Source organism: Ornithodoros turicata, chromosome 7 (genome assembly GCF_037126465.1).
Source record: "Ornithodoros turicata isolate Travis chromosome 7, ASM3712646v1, whole genome shotgun sequence".
NCBI lineage: Eukaryota > Metazoa > Arthropoda > Arachnida > Ixodida > Argasidae > Ornithodoros > Ornithodoros turicata.
In genome coordinates this window covers 7,621,132-7,638,220 of record NC_088207.1, presented here as the reverse complement: position 1 = coordinate 7,638,220, position 17,089 = coordinate 7,621,132, and the positions used below count along the sequence as shown (strand labels likewise).

The following is a 17,089-nucleotide window of genomic DNA, read 5'->3' as shown; positions in this document are numbered from 1 at the left end:
GAACTGCGCCCGCCATGGATGCATTATAGAAAAAATAGGCCATGTTTCAGATAATTGGCCTCCTTGCGAGCCTTCTCCACTGAGAATTGATATTGTTTGGGATTCTCTTCATGAACCCTTTAACACACTCAGTTAGCACTTGTTAAGGAAAATGACGGGAGCCGCCGATATTTCGAACAGTGTCTGTTCTTCTTCTGGAACATTCCTCATCATTGGCAAGGTGTTTAAAGGGTTATGGATGACGTGTTAAGGGTTCATGGCTACCTTAGGCCAACAGCTCGGTACATAGGAAAAATCTATCCCGTCACCCAGCTGTTTTTCCTATCCTCCCAATGCCCATGAACCCTAAAAACACGTCATCCATACCCCTTTAAGTACCATGCAATGATGAGGATGGTGCAAGAAGAAGAACGGTCTTTGTTCAAAATATCGGCGGCTCCCGTCCTGAGGCATTTCCCTTAACATTTCCTTACCGATTAGCTGGATTTTCCATCCAGATTAGCACTTCTATGGTGAAAGTGTTCGTTGCTTCGTAGCATATGCACGGGACTTATCTGAACATCTAAGGAAACATTATCATGTCATTGTTTTGCAGTTGGAGCGTCGCGAATTCGGTGAGAGCGAACAGGGAGGTCCACTATCTCTGAGCTTTGACCTGGATAGCAGCCTATCCCGACAGCTTTACGTCATTCTCATGGGTTACGATTTCAACAAATACGGTCTGCCATCAGTCGCTTCAGAGAGTCTCCAGTTGACCGCTCCTCTTCTGACTCCAAGAAGGACCTACACTGCCGATAATCTGGGTGTCTACAGTTTTCAAAGTGACCTCAGTTACTACGCTTTTAAGATAAACGATCCTTCGGTGAGTCCCTTCGCTTCAGCAAATGAGCAATGTGTATAATCTGATAGTCCTGGATTGCAAGCAACTAATTTACAGGTCTATTGTAACCGCAGCTAGTTTAGCAACGATTTCCTTTCCCGAAAGGTACCTTGTAACTATGAGTAGCTACCCCATTTGTTGAAAGTAGCTGTGAATGTTACTCAGATAGTGCCATATTTTTCACATACCAGTTTCGTCGTATTGTCCTTGCTTGTAAGTAGTAGTAGAATTGTAAGTTTGTATTTTCATACAAATGCATTTCGTCCATGCAATGCAATCAGCCCATTTCCAATGCAATCCATTTCCTGGGTCTCTAAGCTATGTTCTCAATCCTGTCTTCGCTGTCTTCGTGATTCTTTGCGTAGGTGGGTCTGTGGGAGTTACTGGGAGAAGCACGGACCAAGAGCGCCCAACCGGTCATCGCCATCGCGTATGCCAAGCCTTCCACAGAGGAACAGCCTATTCTCCTTAATGTCTGGCTCAGTCGAAACGCGTCATCGGTAAGTGCTCCGATAAACAGCCATTGACGAGCAAGACGCAATAAAATGTAGCCAGGTAACAAATTATTTCAGTTTCTTCGCTTAAGCATCCAGTATTTTGCAGGTGAACGCATCTCAGGCATTCATTCTATTTGCCGAATTGAAGAAAGGGTCGCGTCCAGTGGCGGATGCGATGGTTACAGCCTTCATACGACATCCAAAATCTGGCACCGTTTCACGGATACAGCTCATCGACAATGGAGCAGGAGGTATCATACAGTTCTCATTTCCCATTTTATTAATAAGGACCGTAATACATGAATACGGGAGCGGTACTCACAAAGTAACATAGGCAATATGTGCAAGGTATTTGCAAGTGCGATGCCTTGGAGTGTCTGGGAAGGTGCCGACATGGCTTATACGCTCGTGTGCGTCTACTGTCATTTTCCTAGTGAACATCACGACAGTTAGATTATGTGCTTCTTGAATGGCACTTGCAGCCATTCAATGCACATAGCATGTGCACTTTGTATTGAAATATGCGACCCAGTAAAGCATCAACAACAATCCGAAGCAGGTGTCGGCATACGCGCGACCAACCCCGTGTCCGTGTAGTCCTAGTATGTATGCACCGACTCCAAGGTGCATGGGCATCCGAGGGTCTCTGGCCACCGGTGGTTGCTAGATATGGTGTATTGGATGTTAGAAGAGAGGGCTCACCGAGCGACACAGTTAATATCTGGCCATGCACAGTGGAATACGCGGGAATGAAGAATAGTACTTCACGGTTGCAGCGGCCCACCAATACCACTGTGAACACGGGAACATCTATTTGGAATGTGTAGACAATTGTGTGCACTTTTGGGTTCACAACGTTATTGAGGATGTCACTGACTACAACAAAAGCAAGGTATTTAGCGCGAATAGCCTGGCATGGTGATTAGCATATCAACTTGCACCACCAACCAGCGCGCACAAACCTGGACACTGACCCCCTGACTGTGCACTGACGACCTACCACAAGGACATACGTGCTAAAATAAGTAATCTTTTAAACCATTCAGTGCTTTCACACGTCAAGCGTGCTGGAACAGCTGGTCGCACCAGTGCGACCTACGTTTCCATTTTTTTCTTTTTATTTCTAATCTAATCTAATCATATCAGCTTGAGGTATTGTTGCACATCTCGACAGCATACCAACCACACGGTCCGGCGTCCTGGTCGATGTTCAACAGAGAAGACAAACTCTGTAGTCAGTAGCATGCCTGTAAAGCGGAGAGGGCACTTAAAATTTCCAGTCAAACAGGCAACTCACCAGTTATCAGACGAGAAATAAAATCGCCTAATACATAGGTAATGTACAGCTAAAGTTTCGCATACGCTGCTCTGTAGATTGCGTTCGGCCTCTGTGAGCGATTGGTTGGTCTCTTTTGCTTCTTGTTTCGAGCTAAGCACTGCTCTATGAGTTCCATCGGGCTAGTGTGGCGAATGCATCGGTGCTAACCGCCTTAGGTGCACTGTGTCAAAATAATCAAGTAGTGATGCTCATGTGGGTGCAGAGCGAATGATTTCGAGAACCTGCTGACATGCGGGGGTCCAAACAAAATCAGAATTCAGGATGGCTGCTTGTAGGGGGTGCGGCAATCTTTGAGAAGCCATCGATGAAGTACCTGTAGAAGTTAGCAGTTTGAAGTCACGGTAGCAGCTGCCTTGATTGTTTCGGAGTTGGGATGCGTAGGGCAGCTTCTGCCTTTGAGGGCTCCGGTTGCTTTCCTGGTTTCGAGATCAGAAACCCGAGAAACTTCAATGGAGGTACAGCAAACTGGCATTTCTTCACGAAATCTTTGGAGCCGGCTACCTGCAGTAGTGTTAGGGCCTCATCAAGAGGATCCAAGAACTGATGGGCTGTCTGCAAAGATGATGTTATCATCGAGGTACGCGTGTACAGCTCACTGTGACTGTCGAGGCTTTACCTGAGAGCATTCTTTCTGAAAGTTGGATGGGGTCAAAGCTATTTCCACTGCACTACAATGATGCGCGATGGTTGGCAGATGACAGGCGATTGCGGTGGTCTAATGTGAAATCCAGCATGTGCTGCATGTAACCAGTCTTCTCCAGGGTTTAGAGGAAGGGCATTCATTCCGAGGATGTCTACTTCCACAATTGCTGCGAGAGGTCCAACACTCATCCGCAAAAAGACAGGTCCCTCTGGCATCACAGTTTCCACCAACTAATAAGCAAAGGGGTTCGGTTCAGGGTTCCACGTGGAAATTTCTTCCTAAGTTTGCAGGCGAGGATGGTGACGTTTGAACCGCTGTCTGGATAAACACTGGCCTCTCCAAGTCCTTTGACTTGAATAGGTACTACAGCACAACTCAGTTTAGAGCCAGACAGGGTTTCTTCAGCATGACCTGCATTCGTTAACGGTGCCTTTGATATTACCTGTTTGTTTACATGAGAGGGCTTGGTTGTGGACATTTGCTCGCGAGGTGGCCATTTTGCTGACAGTTGTAGCATATGACCTGTTACCTGTACCAGGTCTTGTCCACGTCTGTACGTTCGTGTACCATACTTAGCTGCAGCGAGCGTTTTGAGGAGATATCGATGTGTCGACGAATTAAATCTTCGTTTGAACGTGTGTTTTCATGTTGTCGTTGTGATGTGACCCTGTGTGAAGTTGTCGCCCTCGTAGAACGAAATACGCGGTGAAGTCGGCGTGTCAAAATTGATTTATCCATGACCAATCTAGCCCACCAACGCTCTGCCCTAAAGGGCCTTTCACACTGCGGGCGACACAGCCAGGACAGTCAACCAAAAACGAGCGTTTTTGTCGTGATTGTTGCTATGTCACACTGCTCAAACAAAAAACACGAGCAAACGACCGTATCAGCCGACAATGTCTCCCCAGCGTGTCGTGTCGCATGTCCTTGGTAGGACTTAGGTCATCACTGTGAGTGTGTGTAGGAGTTAGGTCATCACGCGACTCATTATTATATTGCACCACGCCAGCGATGGGGTAGAGCATCCCCTCTGGCTGTGAACGTCTCCAATCGTCGTCATTCAAATACAGTTGTTGTTTATGTTTTTTGTAACACACTTGATGACCCTTCCAGATCCAGATATTACTGCCAGGGATGGCGTCTACTCGAGACACTTCACGGGGTTTACAGTGACCGGGCGCTATGACCTCAGAGTGGAAGCCAATGACAATGACTTATCGGCAGTCGTTATCGGGACTTCTGGTGTTGAAACAGAAAGCAGAACTCCTTCAGATGCAGGTACGTCACAGGAAAAGTTCAGTGCGCAACGAAATATGTCGGGCAGCATTGATTTCTAGGACAATTTTAAGGGAGAATACGTTATTCTAGTTTTGCTCTCACCCACTGGTGCAGCTAATTAGTAGATTCCATTAACATGCTCATCTTCTGACTCTGCTAAGGAGACAAACATCGATAGGTGCGAATGCGGATTTTCTGCTGTTCCACAATAGCATCGAGGGTTTAGCATAACACCCTCACAACCAACCGCCATTCAGAATGATATTGTTCTCTTTCGTGATTTATTGAAAATGTAAGCCGGATTGGAGAGTTATGCGGTTGTTTTTTTTTTCTGAAGGGACCATTACTTGAGTCTGAGGCACCGTCTCAGAACGAGCAAAAACGACCTAATTTAGTCAAACATACAGCATATATTCAGGTTTTTTTTCCGGTTTTATTATTTTTGAAATTCGGGGGTAGAAAACGAGTGATTTTTTGTATTTTTTAAATTGGAAATTCGGGGAAGATTCGGGCGTTTTCAGTCATGTGCTTTATGTTATCGGGAGTTTCCGGGTGAAACTATAAGATCGTGTGAATCAAGCTGCCAATGACTGCACTTCAGAAACAAACTGTTTTTATTGTATCTCGACGATTGCAACGCACTGACCTTGATCGAGCGCGAAAGATCAGATGCTACACATTTTCGAGTGTTTCACCATGACCAAGCAGCACAATGTACCGAAAGTCGAGTGCAATAGGGGTGGACGGGTAGGTCGAAGACCTTGAACAGACTGATGAAGCTAAAGAACATTGATAAGACACATACCGCCCACCCCTATCGCGCTCGACTTTCAGTACATTGTGCAGCTTGGGTGACCTGTTTGCATGCATAATCGCTTACATGCGAAGCAAATCATCACTTCCATTTGATGGAGGGAGGAGTTGCGATCAACGATACCGCACTCAAATCGGTCACTGAAGCGGAGTGGAAATAAGAAACCGCGACCCAAGCAGCACAATGTACTGAAAGTCGAGTGCAATAGGGGTGGACGGGTAGGTCGAAGACCTTGAACAGACCGTTAAACTAAAGAACATTGATAAGACACATACCGCCCACCCCTATCGCGCTCGACTTTCAGTACATTGTGCAGCTTGGGTGACCTGTTTGCATGCATAATCGCTTACATGCGAAGCAAATCATCACTTCCATTTGATGGAGGGAGGAGTTGCGATCAACGATACCGCACTCAAATCGGTCACTGAAGCGGAGTGGAAATAAGAAACCGCGACCCAAGCAGCACAATGTACTGAAAGTCGAGTGCAATAGGGGTGGACGGGTAGGTCGAAGACCTTGAACAGACCGTTAAACTAAAGAACATTGATAAGACACATACCGCCCACCCCTATCGCGCTCGACTTTCAGTACATTGTGCAGCTTGGGTGACCTGTTTGCATGCATAATCGCTTACATGCGAAGCAAATCATCACTTCCATTTGATGGAGGGAGGAGTTGCGATCAACGATACCGCACTCAAATCGGTCACTGAAGCGGAGTGGAAATAAGAAACCGCGACCCAAGCAGCACAATGTACTGAAAGTCGAGTGCAATAGGGGTGGACGGTATGTGTCTTATCAATGTTCTTTAGTTTCATGTGTCTGTTCAAGGCCTTCCACCTACCCGTCCACCCCTATTGCACTCGACTTTCAGTACATTTTGCTGCTTGGGGAAATGAAGAATTTTCGAGATTTCGGTGTAACTTTCTAACAAAGGACATTCGCCTGCCCAGGCCACTGATGTATACACGTGTACCGATAATGTGCATTGATGTTTAGAGTCAGATTTGGAAGTGAGAAGCTTGTGTAAAGCTAATTCAATCCTGAAATACCACCGATAATGATATACATATCTCCTTTTCAGAAATACCATCTTGCTGTGGAAGCCGAGTTCCGGACGCGTTTTCCCAGAAGTCCAGTCGTTTCACGCGCATCAGCCACTACGGTTCCTTCTTTGTCATCACCCAATCAGCCGACAGAGATGAGCTGCCGCCGAGCCGTGTGACGGATCTTCGGGTCACTGTGATAGACAACAGGAGGTTGGCGGTTACACTTAACTGGACGGCGCCAGGAAATGACTTCAGTGAAGGACAAGGTAACCAAACGTCATGTTTCAAGCATTGGCATCCAGGAGTGCACTAAACTGCTCTCTCATTTGTTTCATATCCAGGCCTGCACACAGAATACTTGTAGAGAAGCAGCGAACGCGCCTGCTCATTAATCTCCGTGCTTTAAGCTGCACAAATACGCAAAACCTTCGGCAGAATGTACAGGGTGGGTGCAGATAAAGTAGCCCTACCTTTTCGAACATATCGCGCGTTCCCTGCATACCGTACGAACTTCTGGCGGCGCACGACGGTGCATTTGTGTGATGCACATCGAGAAAAAAGGTCGTGGTAACCAAACTGTGCGCAATAAAATCGTTAGCAACGCGAACTTCGCTCCGTGTATTTCTAATGGGACATGGCAGCGTAGCACAGTTGCTTCGCCCTACCGCTGGGGGTGCCACCCACGCAGAAACAAAACAAGATCTGGTAACCCTAGCGGTAGCCAGACGCAACTGTGCCGCGACTGCCATATTGACTTCTGCATAGGAAAGTCGGGATGCACAGAGAGCAACGTTGACATAGGTAACTTTTCTGTTACGTGGAGTTTGGTTACTACGATTTTTCTTTTTCTTTTTTTTGTTGGTTTCCATCGGATACATGTGTCATCCCGCACCCACCGGAAGTTCATGCGGTAAGCAGGGAACGCCATACGTGCATAAATGTGGGGCTGCTTTATCTGCACCCACGCATAATATGCATGATGTTTTACAGCGGGAGCTGTTAACGGGAAGTTCTCGGGAAAACTCTGTGGTTATATCACAATACCCTCCGCTTCTTCTCCCTTCTCCTTCTCTGTCTCCTTCTGTCTTCTTCTTCTGCCTTTTGACTCGGTTACAGTAATGCAAAACAAAGTTAAAATAATCTGAGGATAATATCAGCAGTTTTGATATACTCAGAGATGGGTACGTTGTCCAGGGAAGTGTCCGATTTTTTAGCGTTTTCTATCCCGCTTTTGGTAAAGATCCCAATTCTGGTAAAGGGAGCATCCTAATGAAAACCACTGAGGGATGATCGCATGTTTTCTGTGATGGGTAGTTCTCTTGGACTACCCACATCCTAGAGCATGAGGGTTAGCACACCTCTCCCTCTCCTGTGCCACCATCATCTCTCCCCTCCCTCATTCACCCTCCCGTGGGTGCCCCTCAAGAGCAGGCTGACCGCACCTCCCCCTAGATCACCCCACCCTCTACCACGCTTGGGTCATATAGTGCTGCGACCCCAATGAAGGCTTCTGAGGGATGTTTCGCATGGGTAGTTCTGTGGGACTACCTGGATCCTTGAGCAAGACGGGCACTGCACCTGTTCTTCGTTTTTAAGGCGAAGCAGTATTGTTTTCGTAACGCGATGCAACGTGGATCAGGTAGAATATCTTCGTGAAAAAGAAAAGAAAGACAAATGAAGTATTATCACTTTTAGTGGTGGTTATTATACCGGATAATGCATTATTATTACGCGGGCTCAGCACTGGCATTATCACGGAAGATTTGGCACAGTAAGGGCAAAAATGGGCTTGCCAATACAAGGCAACCCATATTGGTCCAATGGGGAGCCTGGTTGCACTTTTAATGTGGGACCAATATCGGCAGCCCACATTGGTCTAATCTTGGGCCATTATTGGTGTGCTGCCTGGGGAGTTATACCGCCAAGCGGGTATTTCCTCGGAAAGACTATGCAACTACTAGATGACTAATTGTTTCAAATGTATTAATTAAATCTTTAATAGGGACTTTCGGGCAAAAGTAAGATAGCAGAGTGGAAGACACTCCTCGTTCAAAGCAGTTGAGTTTTTGAAAAAAGAAAAAAATTCTGAAACAAGCACAGCGTTGAAATATCAAACGGCGAGTTCTGCTGAAAAATGAGCCCAAAACCAAAACCGCGCGCATGAGGAGCGCAGGGAGGATATGAGCTTCACCGTCGGCGGCTTATACCCTTGTCACGGGGCAAACTGAATGGCACTCCCAGGGAATGAAAGTCGCACCGAACGTCATTCGCTTGTATAGCATCGGGCTACGCGAAGAAACAGAATGTCATTCGCAAATTATGTCACTGTCGATAATTAAGACACCAGGGCTGAATATATGAAGCATTATACAGGTACATTAGTTGTTGTATTCGAGTTGTATCTCGAATTTCTCGAAACTAGTGAAGCATTTGATTATTTTACAAAAGCGTTGCGTTTTCGGCGACGCTCAGTTGTCCATGCACCACAAGCAAAGTCTGCACCACACTTGGCAACGTGGCGAGGGTAGTTCTCCGAAAAACAATGTTAAGCCTTCCTTCCTACGTGTCAAAATTTATCAAGTTCGTGATAAAATATTGGATTACAACGTTTCATTCGTGTTTGATTTCTTCAAACGGTTTATCGTTTTTTTTTTCTTTCTACCTCTCTACTGCGAGGGTACGCGGTCGGTGCGAGAGGGACGGGGATATGTTTAATAGAGTGAAAGGGGAAAAAAAAAAGGAAATGTCAGCCGGGCTAGTGCCAGCTTGCTATTCCAAAAAAAGAAAGAAACTGAAAATAAACAAAAGGAAAGAAAAAAGGAAATGAAAGCAAAAAGAAAGAAAAACAGTTAGTGCAGTACAGGCTCGACATGGCCCAAGAAAGTCCGGTCAGAGGGCTGACGCAAGGCCCGAGAGGGAACAGCGAATTAGTTCCCCGAAGTCATTTGCTGGACGAATGCCATTTTATTCGCATCTATTGCCATTTGGTTTCACAGCGTGACGCGGAACGTATGTCATGCAGTGCGAACGTCATTCGCTGCGAATGACATTCATGACTTTCAATTTCTGACACGAGTATATAATCTGGCTCGCAAAGCGGTTCATCTGGCTATCTGACATAGCAGACTTGCAGAATGAAAAAGGAAAACACGAAATGATGGGAAAAGAGTCAAAGGCGGCTAACTTTGATGGATGTCAAGTCCTGGCAGATACTAGGGTGAATCACAAACACTGACCGCCCGACGATTGTGGCGCTCTCCTAGCGGAGCGAATGCAAACCATCTAGGAATTCATATGCTGGTTCAGTAGAACTGTGTTTGTCCTTCAAGAAACACAGTAGCTCCTCGGTCTGCATCCCTGGTTGGTTGTGTTTACCCATGGGCAAAATGGAGAAGCAAAATCGCCTCGTTCGAATACTTTCTGGTGCGAGTTCAAGCTTGGTCACAACGCCGACGAAGCCACGTGAAACATCTGCGAAACAACTGGGGGAAATGCCCTGGGTAACGATAGCTTTGACAGTAACGACAGTTTGGCAGCCTACATGGCTTCGGAAGCCCACCATGGAAGACCGGCAACAGTTGACTCTGACTCAGTTGTCCTTCAGTTAATGCAGATCTGAAAAGGAGCACCCGTACACTGTCTTGAGCACTCGATGTTGCTGTTCCGAGAACAAGTATTGTTCACCTCCTGCATGCGCTCGAAAAGGTCTACAGACGCTTCCGAGTGGTTCCTCACAAACTGACATCTCCGCAAACTGAGCGACGAGTGAGTGTGTCGACGATGTCTTTTCATCCGACCTGACGACGCTTCATGAAACGTACCGTGACAGGTGGTGAAAAATGTATCCTAATTCGGCATTTCTGTAAAGGAAATGAGTGGCTCGAACCAGGTCCTCTTTCTGTTGCCAAAGCCAAAACGTGTCCTAATTAAGGAAGCGTCGATTGCGGAAAACAACAACAAGAAACGTGTCACATCGACAAAACTGGTCAATATTGAATTTTTCTTGTGAAGTTCACGCCCAGGAGGAACGTAGTAATACTAATAATCGGAAGATAATTTGCGCGTAACGTGGGTTATCCAATATGTACCGCAGGGTAGCACCATAAAATGATGTGACCTTGCTCTGGACGGTGTCTTGTATTGCATGTCGTACTTGTGGATGTGACTCGTGTGCATGTGCAAGAAGACGATTTATTGCTCTTGTGCCGTTACCAAAGACTTCAGTTTCACCTGCCATCGTGTTGCAGTAGATTCTCAGCACCTTCCATACGGGGCACGGCAAATTATGTTGTTGCTACGGTCTTATTCCGACACCACTGTTAACAAAACGGTTTCGTCACCTGCAAGTTATAAATTACGTTTCTTGACATTCTTTTGCGGCTTCGGATTGAACTGATTGCTTGAATGCCATCCCCATCCCCATCATACCCCTTTTTTTTTTCTTTATCACACCACCATCATTGTGAACTATGTTGAGTTTGTGTGTATGTGAATGCTCTCAGAGATCACAAATATATGGAGAACCTGTGCTATACAGCGGCAACCGCGTCCCTTGCTGTGCGGATGTGAGGACCGCGGAAATAGTTGGGCAACCCGCTGCCCGGTTGTATTGAGGCCGGGCGAAAAAAGTACTAGCTGGCAAATTCCTGACGCTGGCCGTTTTGACCAAAATAACGCAATTTCCCAGAATCCTGCAGCTGCCAGCAGAATGACCACGCGAATTCATCAATACTAATTACCGTAATTGACTTCTTCTTCCACGTCCGGCTACAATTTAGGTCTCCTTTAGCTCACTTAATCTTTGTTACACACTGGACTTTGCTCAAGATCTTTTAAATGGCTGTTTTGCTATTCAATTAAAAGAGACGGGGAGAGAAAGATCTTTGTCGTTGTTTTTCTTCGTGACCTCGCGCTTGGTTTATCTTCTCAGCTTCCAGTTCCTATAGACTCCCTTTTGTCGTGTTCCGAGACAGTCTTCCGCGCGTGGCAGAATTGCCTGAATCTATGTGTATCTGCACACGTAATTACTTTTGGAGGCGGCGTAAATCAATGTCATATATACAGGGTGTTTCAGTTAAATCCCCGGGCTAAATAATTCGCGAACAGGTGCACCAATAGAAGAACTTTCTTTTTTACAAGTATCTGTCCGATTCTCCGATACCACCTACAAGCTGCGCACCGTGTGTATGAATGGGAGGCGCTCATTATCTAAATAAAGGACGTTATTTATTATTAGCGTTATTTTAAAAGGACGTAATTCATTGGTGGATAAGGGAGTGAAAGGGCGTCCGTTTCACTTCACCGCGACCAGCCGCGACAAATTATGTAAACCGAAATCAATTAATTACTGCAACAAATGACCCGCCTCGGTGGCAGATTTTTCTCTAAAAGGTCTCCTCTGAAGTTCCCAAAAAGGGTAGTAATCATTTTGATACCGACAGCGCCTTGCTTTAGAAGTTACGTGTTTTTTTTTTCACGAAACTCATTTTAATTTTTATTTAAATAATGAGCGCCTCCCACTCATTCACGCGGTGCGCATCTTGTAGGCGGTATGGGATAGATACTTGTAAAAAAGAAAGTTCTTCGATTGGTGCACCCGTTCGCGAATTATTTAGTCCGGGGATTTAACTGAAACACCCGGTATAACACGACAGCTTCGGACACGGTCAACACGATTGATCGTCGTCCCTGAGCAAAAATAAATAAATCAAACGAAGAAGCCAGAGCTTTTCACCCCCAATGTGCGAAGTGACAGCACGCGAGCTGCGTCCCATCTATCGTCGACGTCACTACATAGCGAGAGCGCCATGTCGGTCCAAAGTCACTGTCTACGCTCACGTCGTACGCGTATTCGAACTCGTTCTGCGAAACTTGTCGGCATACTCCGTGTTGGCCGTTGGAAACTACGACAAACGCGTCAAGCCATATCGCGTTGTCTCACTGTGGGGCTTTCTGGCCTTCCCTTCATGACGTCCGCCTCGTGTTGTCTCACCAGCGGGACTCTTCGCCTTCTCCTATTCGTGGCATGTACGGCTTCATGTTGTGCTTCACTTCGTGTACGACGACGCTTACAGAAGCGTCGACGCCGCTGCGCTTTCCACTCTTGCTCTTCACATCGCGTGCGCGTTTAGCCTGGCCGCCCTATGTTATGAGGAGTCTTGCACAAGAGTCTGGTCGAGTGGGAACAAGCGCACAGCCCACGTTTATTTCCCTCCCTGCGCTGCAATTGGGTACCACGCAGGGCTGTGATGCCATATGTGTGATGGGACTGGTGGTATCCGCTGTACCACATGATGTTCTGACGTGTTTATCGGTGCATTTCAGAGTATTCATTGCATGTGTTGTGATACTCATTACATCATGCGCGCATTTTACGCGTGAAAAAAGTGCTACTTTTATGCTAAGTGCTTCACATCTATACACGTAGCCATCCCTCCGTTTTGCCCGGCAGAACCAGAAGCGAGGTGTGAACCGTTATGGGGATTATGTCAGTTAATATGTCACCACAAGCAACGGCCCTTACGGCTCAAAATGTGATACGAATATGAAACGTGGAATCTTGATTGAGATATGTGTTTTGTCCTTGCAGCGAGCAAGTACGAGTTGAAGATGTTCAACGACAAGTCGAATGCCCGCCACCATTTTTCCAGCCACGGTCAACTGATCGGCCAGTGGGATCTAGATGGCCCTTACTACGACCCTCCTCGCCCGTTCGGTGCTGCCCAAACAGCTACGATACGCTTAAAGACGATGGAGAGTCCAAAGTATTTCGCCATCCGCGCTTTGGACGACGAAGGCAACGCAGGGCCCGTATCCAATGTCGTCGAGGTGGTCATCATCCCTCCTCCTACGACGACGACAACCTCCACCCAACCATCTTCACCCTGGGGCGGCAGCGTGACCAGTGGGTCCCCTTCAAGCGGAGCCCACAGCAGTCGGGATAAGCTGACAGCTTCCCAGCTTGCTCTCATTATTGCTATCCCACTCGCTGTTTTGCTCATTAGCATCATCATCATCATACTCCTGATGGCTCGCCGGCGGAAGGCTCCACCCGCTAAAAAGTCCCCCAACAATAACGGCAGTGCTCTGCCACCGCCAGCGAAGATTCCACGTGATGACATCCCTCCGCCGGCTCCTGAGGAAGACTTGAAGCAAACAGGTCGAGTTGACAGTGCAATCAGCCCAGTGAACTCGTGGCCTGCAACTGTTCTACTTGATCACTACAACAAGGTGCAGCAGGCAAAGCAACGGCACGAACCACCACCCATCATGATGGTTGACGACGGAGTGTCTCTCAACTCTTCCACACCGTCTCTCTACTCCAAGAGTGATTACGGGGCTGCGCCACGTGCACTGAAACCAAGTCATGACGTTGCGCCGTCGTATAATGCCGCGTATTCTTCGTCGCAGCATTCGCTCGATAGGATGGGCGCTACGCGGAATATCACCCAGGTATAGCATCGTCAAGTGACGCTGCGTCGGACTACTGTTCTTACGTTTAAAACACCTGAACTTGTATGAAACGTGCGCGGTACGTCATGGCACTGCGCGAAAACCAAAGAAGAACTCTGACACTCTGGTGGCACGAAAGTTATTTCTGTGCTTCATATTTTGTTTGCTCTACTGAGAAAGTGCGTCGCAAGGATGAAATGAAAGCCAGCTAGTCAGCAGTAGTAGGTACTTGCTATTTTGGCTAGTCAGGGTAGTCGGTTTGAAGTGTAGGTGCCTTCACAGTTGCCGTTTGCATGAGTGAAGTACACCGCAACGATGGATGGAAGCGTTTGTTAGGGCAACGTATGGCTTTCTAGTCACATGATTGGCTTAGTGGGCTCATCAGTTGGAAATCACATTTTTAATTTGCGCATATGACTGTGTCTGTGATTCATTCATTTACACGCCCTGGATGCGCACTTTTTAGTATAAAGATTGTTTGTTTCTGCACATAAATCTGTAAAGTTCTTATATACTTCAGGAAGAAGTTGGTCACATAGCCGCGTGGCTTTCCATATGTGCAATACTAATGACCACACGATGCAACCTTGAGTCTATGGTATCCAAAGTTTATAGACAACATATAAAAGCCGCCTCAGGTCCACGAAGGAGATATACAGTCAACTCTCCTTTTATGAACTCTCGATTTCATGAAGGATTTTTCCAGGAACGTTGACCGTTCATAAATTGTCAAAATCGCAACGGCTATAGGAGCATATATAGTTTTAACGACAAGCTTTCGTACAGAGTCTGCACTTCTGAAAAACGTTTATTAACAGAGTGAGCAGCAACCTTCGCAGTTGAATGGCGGCGCTAAACACCGTACTCCGTGCGGAAGTAGACCCAACCTACGTGTCCCGATAGCACCAAAGTTTACTGATATTGAGCTATAAAGTACACTTCTCACGATTCCAGGATACCGCCATTTTCCCAAGGTCCAAACATCTCCCATTACGTGTCTGAGATAATGATTTCGTTATAATTTATTACCGCGATATTATACGGCTGTTAATGAAGTTCGTTGTTTGTATTCCACGCATTTCTGTAGTACCCTATCGCGCGTTCGTTGAACGTTGAATTCAGCCAGTTCTGAATGGGGCCATAAAAATGTAATGTCTCGAACGACCTATCATCGCCAGGCCTGATTTGTCCACCGTGATTCTCTTACGCAATAGCGAATGTTGAACTCCCGTAAACTCAAAGGGGTATATTCAAAATTGGAAGGAATCACTTTGCTATTTTTAGGAACATTTCCTCAATTATTATTAAACTATCGTTTACTATTAGGAACGACGATAATCGTATAGACGCCAAACTCTTCAAACAGAACTTAACCGCATAGCTCGCTCTTCGTCAACCATCATCCCGAATGACACTGTTCTCTCCTCTGATCTGTTGGAAACGAGAGGCGTACGCCTTTGGTGAGACTCATGTAGTTACGATAAACGTCACAAACGTGCGTACGCCCCGTGCTTTCCACAAATAAGGGGTGATAACGGTATCATTCTGTGCACCTTGAGCGTGCAATGTCACGTTCTGGTTTAAGAGTGGCGCACACGTGGAGCACGAGATTCATGAAGTCAGGATCAATCGGTATTTCGTGCATAGGTTGGGAATAATGTTATTCCATCCAGCTACGCCTTTCTTTCTACCAACAATACTGACGTTCTCGTCCTATGTTCCTTCCTTCTGTTCCGACTGTCAGTGTATCTAATGCACCACTATTGCTTCTACAAGGAAAGAGGAATAACAAAGGCTGCGAAATCCGTCATGCAACCAATATTGCAATCGGGCTCTCGAAACATTTTCCCCGCGGCGATTTTGTGTTGGGTAACTGAGACAAACTGCGCAAAGCGCCCGCAGAAGGTGGATAAATATAGCGCTCGCTGCTGCCCAATATATTTCGCTCCTCGTATGTACACAGTAAACCAGCCTTCAGGACCCAACTCCTAATGAACACCTTTTCTCGATGTTACGAAGGCTCCAAGATCATATTACGATCACATCACGAATGAACGACGTCGCCGGAGGTGCCCGGCATACACTCTCAGAAAAAAAGGGTGTGACAAGGTCGTGTCGTAACTTCTATAGTTACCACCTATAGGTCAACATGGCGTCTCATAAAGGGTGTAAAAGGGTTGTAAAAGCAATTATCATATATCCAAATTGCTACGAAACGGCGTACGCCCGCCTCGCTCACCGAATCAGAAGTGGTAACCCTGTCATGCGTGGGAGAGAGTGAGGTAGCAGGTAGAACTTTGCAACCTTTTAGGCACAACATATGCGACAAATATTACCTCCTGAAAGGTGTAACTGCTCCACCCTTTTTTCTGAGAGTGTATGGAGGCATTACTTGTAGTTAATACATCTAAATTCACGAAGGTAGACAGAAAAAGTTTGCAGGACGTTTCCGTGGTTTTTAATGTGAGGACCGTCTAAAATTTTTACTGAATTTTTTCCGGTTCTTTCGCTGTCTCTTTCAAGATGCTAGCAAAGTTGATAAGGTGTGCATGCACGAAAGGTGGACACTTGGGACCATGGAATCATCATTGTCGTAAGGGCGCATCATTCTCAGTACAATTCCACTTCTACTATGTACATAGCTCTCCCTCTGATGCATTACATTTCTGTATACGATTTTTACGCAAAAATAAAGGCGTTTATTTATCAACTCAATTTCTTTACATCATGAACGGTGATCAGTGCAGAACACGTAGAGGACTGAGTGTGCGGTTGCGGACGGTACTGTGTATCGGAGAAGGAATCTCTCCTTGTGGTGCGCTTTTGCTCAGTGTTATTATGATTGTTATTGTTTTGCTCACCATAAAAGAACTACTCATAGAGTCTACTTCGCGCAATCCGATGCAATGTCCTGGCTCGCCTCCTTACGTAATTGCCTCTCTAAAACCATATGGACTCTTTCCTTGCGCGAATCGACCTCAACTGCACCCACTGCCTCCCATCGAAGATGCCAAGGCCGTTAGAGTCCGTCATCCATCTCCTGCGATTCAACGTCCCGTTCACAGCAGAATTGCTCCATAAGATAGGTGTCGTTGGATCGTCGAACTGTTCAACTTGCGGAACTGTAGAGAACACGGA

General features: G+C 46.4%; 1 protein-coding gene across 3 annotated transcripts in view; it reads left to right on the top strand.

Annotated features, from left to right (window-relative positions):
• Positions 1-16,661, top strand: part of LOC135400186 (calcium-activated chloride channel regulator 1-like) — a 456,140-nt gene extending 439,479 nt beyond the window's left edge. For all 3 annotated transcript variants that reach the window (XM_064631923.1, XM_064631924.1, XM_064631925.1), the window contains 6 exons: positions 596-862; positions 1,246-1,380; positions 1,484-1,628; positions 4,473-4,637; positions 6,535-6,765; positions 13,089-16,661. In XM_064631923.1, coding sequence (XP_064487993.1) covers positions 596-862; positions 1,246-1,380; positions 1,484-1,628; positions 4,473-4,637; positions 6,535-6,765; positions 13,089-13,957 — 1,812 coding nt within the window. In that variant the 3' untranslated portion in view covers positions 13,958-16,661. The remainder of the gene's footprint in view (positions 1-595; positions 863-1,245; positions 1,381-1,483; positions 1,629-4,472; positions 4,638-6,534; positions 6,766-13,088) is intronic.
• The last annotated feature ends 428 nt before the right edge of the window (positions 16,662-17,089 follow it).